Source organism: Pangasianodon hypophthalmus, chromosome 20, assembly GCF_027358585.1.
Source record: "Pangasianodon hypophthalmus isolate fPanHyp1 chromosome 20, fPanHyp1.pri, whole genome shotgun sequence".
Lineage (NCBI taxonomy): Eukaryota > Metazoa > Chordata > Actinopteri > Siluriformes > Pangasiidae > Pangasianodon > Pangasianodon hypophthalmus.
The window spans coordinates 11290908-11304742 of NC_069729.1; the positions used below are offsets into that span (position 1 = coordinate 11290908).

Here is a 13835-nt window from a genome sequence, read left to right on the forward strand (position 1 = left end):
ACGTTGCATGAATTTGGTTAGATTTTGTTGAATTTTGTACAATTACATATACGGTCATATGAATTCATTCATTTAATAAATTTAGACCACGTTGGGAGGAAAAAATAATTGCTTTTCTTGCTATCTACACTTTCTATGCCACACATTACCCTTGCTTTCATTGTAATGTTTCTGTAAATTTTTGTAAATGCTTGAGACTTTTACACTTAAATGGCTGTTTTCTTTTTGAATTCCTGCACTGAAGTGTGCATACATAAAAGCTCAGTCACAAAAACACCACAGCAAGAGATGAGACTTGATATCTATGCAAAGCTATATTGTTACGCAGAGTCATTCATCTACCTTATATCACTAGCAAAATAGTGCATTACGGTTAATTATTCCTTCTGAGAGTGAAAGATTTCTCTGAGGGTGAATTAAAGGCTGTATACAGTGAACAAACAGATAAAAGTCACACCTCGCAGATTCTTCACAAAGTCCTCCAGCTTCATCTTCCTCTCTGGCTTTACATTAGGGCTGTACATGTCTGTGTTGAGGAGGATGATGGCAAACGCCAGGATGAAGATCGTGTCTGGGTTGCGAAATTGCCGCACCACGCCGGGGTTGCAGATGCAGTAGCGCTGGCTAGACAGACATGAACAGTTTCCCAAATGCAAAAAGTCAAGACAACAGAGGACCAGACAAAATGATGCTTCATTCTACTGAAGGTCGTAACTCTTAATTTCCTCTGACTAGGAAAAACCAAAGAAAACGCCCCCTCAACTTGGAATTCCTACTTGGAAACTCAAGATGGTCTCCTCAACTCCAAGTTCAGCAAGTGACATCAAATCATAGCTGTACACAGCATCAGCAGTAAACAAAGTAGCACTTCTTACCTTATATAAGTTATGCTGTATATATAAGTATTTGGTTTAGATCAAGCAACATACAGACATATTCACCTGTTAAACACTGACTATACAGTTTGCTGTTTTGAGGAGGAAAATATACACCGCTCATCACAGTTAGCTGGCTAGCTTGTTACTAACAAAAGATGAACATAAAGGTGTCCATGGGATTTCCCCACTTTGTAGCTCAAATGCTCAGAGGATGATAAATCTGTGATTTCCCATTTCCGAGGTAAGCTGAATGCAGCATTACTCTGGACAAGGACAAAACTAAAAGTGCTCCTCTGTTCAGAAGGGGGGTGCTCTGATTTGCAGCCAAGGCCTACAATCACTCAGTTAAAAGCCCTTTCTCAGAAATGGTGTATACAGGCAGTGTGGGAGATTTCTAGCTTGCCCTTGGGAAGCCCTCGGGCAAAGTTTGTGGACGTGTTCAGGACAGCAGACTATCATTCAGTGCAATCTCAATGATTCTCACCAGGCAGGAAATTCTCCAGTGAGAGCTGATTATTTGTTCGCTGTTGGAAAATCCTTCATGCTTTAATGTGAAGAAAATTTAATGAGGTCAAGGCAAAAAAAAAAAAAAAGAGCAATCTGACCACATTTTTGAAACAGATGTTTGACAGCAACAGGATTATGAACAAGCCTCTTCTAAATCTGTCACAACTACTCTACAGCTTGTATTAAGCTGATTTTGGGCAGGTTTTCACCTGTAAGCTTCGATAAGCCGCTCCACTTTCTGTGCTTCCCCCTGCACCCGGATGTGAGCCTGGAACTTTCTCAAGGCTTCATCCAGCTCCATGCCAGAGAAGTCCATCTCATCCACCACACAGCTGCCAAAAGGAAATACACAGATACAGATCAGTGTAAGAATACACCAGAAACATGCCACTCTCTCTCTCCACTGACCCTGCAACACACTTAAACCTGCAGTCTATTTCATGACTTGGAATATGACCTACGTATCAACTGTCAGTGAACTGTTATAAGATTTAAAAAAGGTCTCGAGATGATTTGGATAGTTTCTGCTGGTTAATTTACATTTACAGCATGTAGAATACGCCCTTATCCACAGCGACGTACAGAAGTGCAACAATTGTCACTGGAGCTGCTAAATATGAATGGCCATTTGAAAAACTTATTTTGTGTTCCCTCAACCATTCTGTGTTCATCTGGATGTATTATCTTGTTGAAAGCAGTATGAATTTCGGGTTCTGTTACTGGTTATTGCACTGGGCTCTTCACCCCAGACAACTTTAATTTTCCTGGACAATTTCCCTTGGGCCCTGGTTTACTGAGGGCCCCTGGAATCATCCCCAACTTCTCCACCTTCCATCTACGGTCAAGTTTAAAAATCCATCTACAGTCAAGTTTAAACTCCTGGAAATATTCTGGTTATTCTGGACAGATTTTAATGCATCAATCTTAACAAAAGCCCCTTCACCACTGGCATAAAAAACAAAGACAGGAGTTTACTAGAAAACCAAACTTCCGTGTACACTTCACCAGCAATGTAATTTCATATTCACAAATGGGAGAATGATTTATTAATTCTCTCTCACATAAGCAGATGTTCATATACACCAGTTCAACAGATAATGGTGGGATGGGGAAACTCCTTCTGCCTTTTTTTTTTTTTAAACTACATCCAGAAAATAACAATAATTGCAGTACACAGCATTCCCAAATGAAAAATGAGCATACTGAATTTTTCATTAGACACCATCTGGAGAATTGATTTATGTGTACTGAACAGAGAAAGAAATTGTTTTTACTTGGACATTTGATGTATTAAAAATAAATCATGTCTGGCAGAAAACTGTCTTCTATGCACCACCCACAGCAGTCACACTGACAACAGTAATGTTTTGATAGACACATTATTAGGCAAAGCATATTTTATTTATGCAGAATGCAGTTCTTACACTGTTTCATGTATCTGAGAGCAGTGGAAACAGATGTCCGTAAATAAAATTAGTAAAATGTCTTCAAAAAAGTGTCAAATAAATAATTATTAAAAATGTATAGGGACAAATATAAAGACCTAAATATTTGTGCAGTACTGTAAATAATACTGCGTTACATATTGATACACTTAGTCCTAGAGGAAATTAGGTTATAGGTCAGAAGGCACATATGTAATATGAATGTGGGGATGGGACCTGCAGGGATAGGGGGGAAAAGGAATGGTAGGGATACCGGTGACGAGCAGAGATGTAGACAGAATTACTTCTCCATGCTGTTCTTTAGTGTGTGCTTGTGTATACTTCTAGTGTGAAGTTAGATTTGCACTTGACTCCATTAAGAGAACTCACTCCAGGACATCTCGGTTGAACTGCTTCTGTCTGTTACCCAGGAACTCTCCGATCATCTGCCGACTCAACCCCTTCCGTTGTAACAAGAAGTGAGCCACACCCACAGGGGTGTCTGGAACAAACCCTCGCTCAATCAGATACTGGATACCTTTTTCCGGCTTTCTGTAAACAATAAAGGGAGAGGAAGACGCAAGAGCTCAAACAGTGTATGTGTGTATTAGAACAAATTGGGTTTCAGAGTGTTTTAGACCAATGAGTGTGGCTTGTGTGCTCAGAAATCCTAATTAAAAAGGACTTCATAGAGAACAATCAAATCCACAATAACCTACAATTAAAGACTTGCTAGTTTAAAGACAGCTTTTGAGTAATCCAACACACACACACACACACACACACACACAAATGCACCGGTCCCTAAAAGTCACTTCAAACAAATCTAGACAATCTGGTTTTCAATCTCATGTCAAACACTTCAAGAAAGCCTGTTTATCTGAGGTTTAGCTTTGATCTTCTCTTCATTAGAGAAGCAGATGGACAGCTGCAGTGTTTTTGGATGTCATTTACTAATCTAAACTGGCCTAACCAACTACTTACATAAACTAACTGTGCTTGCCTTTGCCACACTCCTCACATATTTGATTCGTGTTAATTAAACAGAGGCCTCAGTGAGAGTCACAGTGCCCACATATGTAAAACCTGCCCTACTGTTGAATTAATGAATAGGCTGTGAACCTCTATAATTGGTTCACATAAAATCACATGGCACTGTGGGTTAAAGATCAAGATGATAATTAAAAAAATGTCACCTCCACATAACACAGCATGAGCCTGTTCATTCACAGCAATCACTGTGGTCTGATTACTGCTAATGGAAAGGGACACCAGACCATTGTTTGAAACATTTCTCCAATCTCTCTTTTTTCCCTCTGTCTCACTCTAGGGAAGGAAGATTTTTCTGTTCTTAGAATCAGCACGTACTTGTTGAAGAGGTTGAGGCCAATGCGGTAGTGGCGCTTGCGGATGACGTCATTGCTGAAGGCTGGTGAGTCCCAGCTGTTACGTGTCTCCTTGTGGTATGTCTGCTTGCTGAGTGTTTGCTCACGCAGGCTGTCCCGTGATGATGACTCTGAACTACAGTTGATTGTATCATTGGAATTGGATGTGCTGTTTACACTGTCATTGTCACCATCTGAGAAATCAGACTCTGATTTGCTCTGCCTGTTGGCTGTGCCATTGATGGCCAGGTGGCTCTCTAGCTGCCGTGGTCGATGCCGGGGGACATCATCATCTCTTCGAGGGATGGAAGGGTGGGAGGGATGTGAGGGATGAGAGGGATGGCGCTTGGGGCTGCCCGGCTGGGTAGGCCCACCCCTTTCATAGGCATTCTGCCGTTTTAGAGAACTGCGCTCAGAGCGATCACTCAACTCCACTGAACTGTCACTGGGGGGTTCAATGGTAAGCAGAGGGAGGTGGTCCATCCTCACCCTCTGCTCCTGGCACTCCAGAGATGGCGTGCTGCGACAGCTAGTGTCAGTGTCACCCTTGTCTTCCTTGTGTACCCAATAGTCCTGCGAGGAGTTTAGTGCACGCAGCTGCAGTTCTGGATCCATAGACGTTCTGTCCACTACAGACTGCGAGAGAGGCAAGGGGGGTGACAGTTCCTCCTCATCAATGTAGAGGGTCACGTCGCTGTATGATGCTGTCATCTCATCAAGCTTGCGTCTGTCTCCGCTGTGTGATTGTTTCACCTGATACGTGATGTCCCGATCCAGGTCACCGTGTCCCCGTTGCCCTTCATCTTGCCCTTCATCCCCATGCAAGCTGCGACAGTTCAGCGCATCGTCAATTGACTCAGCCAGCGACTTCACCTGCCTGGAGAAGGCGTCTTCCAGCTCGGTGATGGCATCCGTGAAGTCGCTTTGTCCTGCCTGTGACTTAACGTTGACGGGTACCATGTCTCCACGCTCTGACTGTGCCAGCTTAGAGCTGTCGTCGCTCAAGGAGAGCTGCTTGCCCTCAAAGTAGGAGCTGTGGACTTTCTCAGGTCCTTCGAAGGAAAATTGCATCCTCATATTGGAAAGGACGATGCGCCTGGACATGCGGTTCTCAGACATAGAACTCCTGAGGCGCTCAAAATTCTTGTTCATCTGATACTGGCGGAAAGCTGTCTGGATGGTCCGGGCCGCATGTCGGGTTATGAAACGTCCCCCGTACTTCCGCTCCAGCATCTCCACCTGCCAACATGAATGACACAAAGCCATAGGCAGGATTAGAGCATGCTAAGTTTTCAGCGTCTTCTGAAAGGTCTCACTGTAAGGACCATAAACATCATATCCTACTGGGAACAACAGTCAACTAAAACATGGCCATTCTTAAACACTTTTTTAGTATGCTTCCTGTCACTTGAAGTTATCAGCTACAGCTTTTTGAATGATTTGCACAGCAGGTTCGAGGTACAAGTATTATATGAATATATGTGTGCTCAGCCTCCCTGATCTAAGGAACCACTCCTTCCATTCCTGCTCTCACAACTGCCTGAGGGTACATCGTGCTGCATGATGAAACTTAGCACAGCGAACTCTGACTGTATAGAAACTGGGCCATTAATACTAAAATATTAAAGTGATGTCTTTTCTGTCACACAATAGTATGGCTAAAGTGACATGCACTGAAATTAAATCCAGACTCTAGAGTGAAACATGCCTACAGAGATGCATTCTCCTTGAAGAAACAGTTTACCTTGCAAACAACAGGGACAACAGCATTTTGGATACATATTTATTTGAAATCCAAAATGCTATTTTATAAATTGCATTTGATGTACACAGCAGAAAGGTGGTATGCAATTTGTATCAAAATAATGATATGCTCTGAATAATACAAATATGGAGAATGCTTTTCATGGTGATCATTCTGGTGGATTTCAGAGCAGACGATTGTGTCAGATCTGCTTGACAGCTAGAAATTCTCTGCAGCACTAAATTCTTATCAAAGGCAACACTGTCTGTTTGTGAACAGTTTAACAAGGCAGCAGCATACAAAGAAGAAAGAAGAAATGGAGAAGTGAAGTCGTCAAGAAGAAATGGAAATGTGTGACTGATTTATTTTTATTCAGCGTACTGTACAAATCATGACTCTTTCTCTTGGATATTTAGTTAGTGTTTCAAAGATTTTATATGATCTAAGGGACAACTTTACTCATGAGATCAATAAAGTCCTTTATTCATTATACTCTTCAATAACGAGTGAGCTGGATGCTAGCTAATGCTGTGGTTGCTAATTAGCAGGCAATGCTGCTATTGTCTTGTGGTTATGTTGTCTTGTGGCTCTTGGCAACACTTAGGAGAAAAATATAACAGCAGATTAATATTTGTGTTACAGTGATACTTTGAAATGAGACAGTATAGTTGAAGACCCGTTTGTTATTTAATGCAGAAACACCAGTCTGGTGTCTGACAAACATAAAGGTAATGTTAGCATTTTGGTGCTTGAGGACTAACACTAAAGCTTAGTGTTAGTCCTCAAGCACCAAAATGCTAACATTACCTTTATCTACTGAAGTAGCACTACTTCACATCACAAAGTACTGTATTTGATTTGGATGCAATTTTCATTTGGTGCATTGGCATCTCCTGTATCGAAATACATTTTCATATATTCCTAAATAATTGCTGTAATTAGTCTAACAACATTCATCCATTCCTTCATTCAATTTTAGTACCCACTTTATCCTGGTGAGGGTCACAGTGAATCTGGAACCATTCCCGACATTTGTGTCATTGCCATTCAGTATTATCACAGTGTGCGGAAACTATTGCTCTATCATCTTTGCCTGAAATCCTTTTAAAATCAATAAACCCAAATGATTAATCAAAGTATATTCATGTTGAAGCTGACAGTCTCTCTGATCATGTAATAAACGAGCACTGAAGAGCATGAATAACACATTAAAAGTCAAAACAGGAGAAGAAGAGAACCTGTTTGTCCTGGAGATCAGTGGAGAGCTCATAGCTCTCGGAGAGCGAGCGTGAGCGTTTGATGGCCTCCTCCTCAGCCTGTTTGCGGAGGATAGATTGTGAGTGTTGGAGTTTGGGGCGACGTGGCCGCTGCCGGACCTCGTGTGTGTAAAGCGACGGTGCCTCAAAGTGCTCAGTGCTGATGATGGAGCTGCGCGTCACCGGCCCGCGAGAGTATCCGCTTTCCAGAGACGCACCTGCCTCACAGCCAGCACCATCACCTTCCACACTGCAGGGAGAAAGAGTGGGTTTCACTTAAGGCACTTTTATTAATTTAAAACATTTCCCAAATATACAGCAGGTTACTAGTATCTCTGATGTATATGAAGCCTTTTCCACTCAATTTCTTGTTTTTAGAAGCAAAGAATTTCATAGTACCTTGATAAAAGACAACTTCAACTTTCACACAAAACTGATATACTGTACAAGAGGACCAAAAGTGAGAGAGGGAGAAGAAAGACAGGAAAACAGATAAGTTGTTAGTCCCTTATAGTAAAGTCTTTCAATTGTCGGACATCTTATTATACAATGCTCCAAGGCAGTTATTCCCATCACACAAAACCTACTTGAATGGGGAGAGACCCATATACCAGAAATGGATAGAATATAGCTGAGGAATTACCTTTCGCATATGTTTTTACTTGGCGGTTACTTGGGGTTGGAGGAGGTGTTGTGAAACATGACATGATGAGTTAGAATTATTTTTCCCTGCCTGTGTGTGTATGGCAGCATCAAGAGGAGGACAAACAAGCACAGTATAAAACATGAAATAACTAGGCTAAAGCTGACTTGTCTCGCAAGTTCGTTCATATATTTATCGGAAACATTGGGCAAGACACAGTCTGTATATTAAAGCAAATTGAAGTTTGCTATAATTTCTGCATTATGTCATGCTAAGAAAAGCCGAGTTTGGATCCTAAAGTAGAGGAATTAAGGTAAGCAGCGACTATCTAGACATGGAGACAGTTTCTTCCCCTGAGCTGTAGCCCTGCTCAATAACAGACTGGATAAACTTCATTAACACAAGCTAACGCACTGCTAATATAGAGCACTGTATCCTGCATTTGCACTTACTGACATGTCTATTCTGTCTATTCTGAATTGTTTACACTCACCTTTATTTATCTTTGCATATCTATCTTTATATATATACACATATCTTATACAGTATTTGTATTTTATTTTACCCAAGTTTCCCCCTGTCTACCTGTTTCAAATTATTCCACATTAATGGAGCAATTAGTCAGTCATATTCCTTGTAAATGAAATCTTTCTTGGAAAATAAAATGATTATAATTCTTGGTCAATAACATTCATTAAAATACCACGGTGGGCCACACAAAGCAAGGAATAAAGGACAAAGTGCCACTTGATTAAAACCTCACTGAGAAGATCATACCCCCTGAAATTACTTATTATTTCCATTTTAATCATGCAACTTGTTAAATGTTAGACTTCAGCTTAGATTGTCTTCTGTTCTCTCTCTCTCTCTCACACACACACACACACACAAACACACACAGTGACGAATCTGCCAAACAAAGAGTGCTTACACAGCAGTGACACAGCACTTAGCACAGTTAGCAAAACAACTCATAACTGTCATTGAAACGGTACAAGAAAAGCTTTCTGTTGTCTGAGGCCACTATTAGACACACCTCTGTATTTAGAAACAGTGGCTGTCTGTCTCATATAAACACACTTCCATTCGCACACTTTCTCCACCGCTGAGATTCAGGAGAGGGTCAAAGTACATGTGAAAACTGCTGCAATCTCTAAGGGCTTTCAAAAGGCTTTCAGAATAGCAAGTTGACAACCATTCAGGTTAGACATGCCACAATGTGCCACTCCACATCCATTTTGATTTATAGAGAACATACAGGCAAAAAAACCCAAAAACCAAACAAGAATCTCCTACTTTTTCTGCATAGACATGTGTAATGACTGGAAAAAACCCAAGTGCAACACTATTCACACATAAAGAACAACTGTCATATACACAAATACCCACACCCACACATACACCACACACCCACCCACACACGTTTTCCCCGCACTTACTGCACTCTCTGCACCCACTCAGCAGCAGTAGATTAAATTCAGATTAACAGAGCCTCCTTGAATTAAACGAATTAGCAAGCAGCAGAGTGTGCAATGGCCAGATGAGAAGAACAGTGAAAATCAACATACAGAAGACATTAACTTATTAACTTATTAACTTATTATCTTCACTTACCACATTTAGTCTTGTTTTTGACTATCACAATCCTTTCTGTTTTCAATCCTAATGTTATTTAATATTAAAACATTAGTATACTGAATTATATAGTCATGAATCTTTAAATGTTTATTAATGAAATTCCTTATAAAGGAGTTTTGCATCCAGGGTTTTTTCAAGGCAGGGAAATGTTGAAATTATAGACCATCAAATCTACGTTACGGATGTGGTATAAAATACTAGACTGTATCATTCTTATCTAAAATTCCAAACTACAAATTTCAAAACTCCAGCCATGCATTCATTCATCTTCAGTAAAAGCTTTATCTTGGTCAGGGTCATGGTGGAGCCGGCATTTATCCCGGAAACACTGGTCACAAGGAGGCAATATACCCTGAATAGGACATTATGCACACACATTCACACACTCATCACTACCTTGGGAAAATTTTGAATAGCCAGTTCACATACCTACATCTTTTTTGGGAGGTGGGAGGAAAACCTGAGAACCCAGAGGAAACCCACACAGACACAGAGAGAACATAAAAAATTTGACATATGAGAATAAGAACTATTCTCTCATGTTATGCAGATTTTTGTGACTTTCCAACAATGCAGTTGGAAGTGTTTCCCTGAGGTACTGTGATACGCATGAGGCTGAAATGGAAAACTTCCATGTTTATAGTTTGGTAACATTTTGTGTTTGGCAACACATAATGAGCAGACATTGTTTGCCCACCAGGCATGCTTTAATGTCTTTGTCCTGTAATATGGTTACCCAGAAACTACAATTACTATCACACAGAAACTCAAATATATAAAGACATTTCATCCTGAAGCTGGCTTGTGAGCTAACAAGGAAATAATTTGGCAAGCTGGCATCCAATGTTAACCAGGACAAGCAATGTAGCTAATGTAACTTCATAAATCTATGAAAAACCACTGGTGTATTGGTGGTTTATTAACATTACTAGGTTCATACTGAGGCAGCATGACCAAACAGCATCAGCAGTCAAGACCATAAGACCAAATTCTCTTCCTTTACAGCTCAACAGAAGTGGAAAAGCTCCTGCTTTCCACTTACCCCACTTCCATGCAGGGTGATCCTGAACTTGGATTAATCACAGAAGGCAGACGTTTTCAGGAGTGACTCAGCTAAAGAGGAAAAACCTCCACAGCGCAGTCTTTCATGGTGACCTCACCGTTCGGTTTCAGTCTGATTAGGCCACATTATAAGGCCCTCAGTCTCAGCTGATCAGATTAGGAAAATAACATCCAGGATGTAGGTGGTTTAATTTGTGAACCTGTTTTCCCTGGCATAATATCATTCAAAACTGAAACTGAATTGTTTTTTTTTAATTAAACTTTTTATGTGGAATTACATCCCATAAGGACATAAGAGAGACACACAGGGATGTGTTGGATGACACAGTTGGCAGCTGATGTGGTGCCGTCTCTGTTCAGGGCTCCACAGAGCTGCAATGACTCAGAGCTTCAGTGACTGATGTTTGATGCCTTCAGAATGCACTGGATGCACATTTGGAAATGAGGAGTGAAATGAGATTTTCATTTTGTTTTGGCGTCTTCTCATCTCTCAGAGGGCAGCTCTTTTATTCTGAGCGAGAGTAACACGGTCTTCAAAGTCAGCGCTCTGAACCATGATGAATGACACTGGAAAAAATGTAAAAATTACTGAGATGATAGCAAAGGGGTTTTTTTTCCCTGTGAGACAGATGCTTCAGGGGAAAGGTGTGGAAATGTTAAGAAAGAAGTACTGAAGCACACACTAGCACAGGTTTCAATGGGTGGTCCTGCGATTTTATTTTCTGCTCTGGAATAAAAATTTTGAGCCACTCAGTGATTTAAAGGAGGCAAGCTACCACTGTTTTCATTCTACTCACCAACTGGCAACTCAGCTCCCTTTTTAATTTTCTGCTCTATATTAGGTTATGTGCCCATGAACATAGCAGCAAATTGAACATAATGACTCTGAAAGTCTTTTTTGGGCTGAATAATGTGCTCACAAATCTGTGCACAATTGTTCATACCGAATAATTGGAAAAGCAATATAACCGCAAGAGCAAGTACATTGGATCATGTTTTTACCCACTAAATGGTAACACTCACTAACTCCTTATTTGTGATATGTTCCCTAGATGTTACAATAGCACTCGGATGAAATATGATTTTTATCATGACTATAGTCTTGATAAATATATGACTACAGTATGGAGCTTGAGTGAAACTGGACATAAATTGCTTACTTATACACTCAAGAACGCAAAAAGGGTATATCTGATATATCTTGGATCACTTGAAAGTTTGCTGTCCTCTCTTTCCCTGCTTCTGCCTGCCTTTCATATAAAAGAAAGAGTGTGAATGATTTACACTTTTCCATCAGGCTCTGGTAGTTAAAGTCTTTGTGAAGCCTTTTTTTTCTTGATCACCCCAGAGTGTCGAGATGAGCACACTCCTGTCAAAGTGATGCTGAGAAAAAGGAAAGTGTCTGTCAATTTAATTACCGCTACCTGCTCAGAACTCAGGAAGGCATTTGAATGTCTTCCCTCCGTCCCAGAAGTGCTTTTCTGCACAGCATTGCTATAAAGCTGTGGTCAGACCAAAATCAAATAAAAATTTGCTTGGTGAAAATGTCAGTGCCCTCGGGATGCGCAAGAGGAATTTGCTTCCAATAGAGGTTCTTTTAGCTTCATGCCAAGTTCATCTAGGTGACCCTAAACCCTGCAAATATTGGAAATGTTAGCCAATAGACAAAAAGTGGACAGTAGGAACTTTGAATGTAAAAAGACAAAACAGAAGGCTATTAAGTAGCTGTCACACAAGACCTTTGCCTTTTAGAGCAAACGTTGCTCATTTCTTACGGTTGGAAAAAAAAAAGAACCTACTTAGCTAGCAAATGTTACTGCTACATTCTCTCCAAAATCACAAAATCCAGTCTAACTGCTGCGTAACACTACTGATTCAGCTTGATAATCTATTGTCGAGTTGAATAGAGTTCCCTGAGCTCAGAGAATATTCCTCTAAAAAGATGTTCATGTTCTTTGCACCAGAACAGATTTCAATACACCAGATCTAAACCAGCTTTAAAGCATGATAATCAAATGCTTACTGAATACAAAAAAATTCTCATTTATTTGGAAATATACTAATGCAATTATAAGTTCATTAAGTTTTCAGTGAGGATTTTTTATGGGTTGATCTGAGTTTATCTTATAATTAACTATCTGACTCAGGTACAGATGGTGAGCCTAACAAGTATGTAATGAGAGCTCATTTACTTTTCAGTCCCTAAATCACACTTCACATTAACATTATGGACCTTCACATCAGTTGTCTTGACATTTCCTTCAGCTCGAAGGCTTGCCCCTTGCTGTCTGAGATACAGCTTGTTTATTTGTATAAAATATACAGCCTGATAGTATCCAATATCATTAAAATTTCTGGGTCAGAACCTGAAGCTAGAGGTGCGGATCAGAACTGCTATCCAACGTGAGCCAACAAAAACTTGAGCGGGTGACATTTACTGTCATGTGGAAGGGAGCAAGCTGTCAGATAGCTCGCATGGCAAAAAAAGACCATGTTCATTAACACGGGAGCGTACCAGATGCAGTTTTGTGCAAGTTGTGTCTGGTGTAAATTGGGCTACTCATTCATTCTTTTTTAATAACTGCTTTGTTCTGGCCAGGGCTGCTGTGGTTTAAATGACTTATTTCTTTATATTTTGGAAAACAGAACCAACTAACTTCATTAGAAAATATTGCAGGTGGGTACAAACAAATATAACTGCAGGAGCAGGCAGGATTGGTCAGAATAAATTCAGGAGTGAGCAGGAGTGGGATTAACCCTGGGAGTCGACGGAGGTGCCTGCGGGATCGCTTGGATTTTTTTCTTATAGCAACAGCAATGAGTTAAACTACTCTGTCATTTATAATCATACAGAAAAGAGGAAGACATCATTAGAAACTATAAAGGGTCTACTTTTATGTGTCCACTCACAATAAAAACAACATACTGTACTTTTGTAAAATACAGAGAACAAACAGGATGCACTTTCTGCTGCGTCTCTCTCCTTTGAACTTCATAAAAATGAGCGCGTCGCAAAAATCAACCAAAACTCAGAGTATTATTGTCGCACAGACATGAGAAATATGTCTATAGAAACTTTGAAATGTCTACTTTTAAATGAACCTATTCAAATCCAAAACAAGTATTCTCTGATTATGTAATGTGCATGAAACTAACGATAGGTACAGTTTTTCTGTCTCAGCGCTGTTCTAGACACACCCACCCGCAGAGTGTGTTATTCATATGGTAATGACCTGCGCGAGCCATACAAACATGGTAAACACCCCCATCGATGTGATAAACAATACAGACCCACACA

At 40.4% G+C, this 13835-nt stretch overlaps 1 protein-coding gene across 10 annotated transcripts in view; it reads right to left on the reverse strand.

Moving 5' to 3' along the window:
• iqsec1b (IQ motif and Sec7 domain ArfGEF 1b) overlaps nt 1–13835 on the reverse strand; it is a 182991-nt gene that overhangs the window by 11567 nt on the left and 157589 nt on the right. For all 10 annotated transcript variants that reach the window (XM_026932602.3, XM_026932598.3, XM_026932601.3 and 7 more), the window contains 5 exons: nt 7177–7444; nt 4178–5433; nt 3200–3361; nt 1595–1717; nt 458–624 (listed from right to left, as the gene is read on the reverse strand). In XM_026932602.3, coding sequence (XP_026788403.3) covers nt 458–624; nt 1595–1717; nt 3200–3361; nt 4178–5433; nt 7177–7444 — 1976 coding nt within the window. The remainder of the gene's footprint in view (nt 1–457; nt 625–1594; nt 1718–3199; nt 3362–4177; nt 5434–7176; nt 7445–13835) is intronic.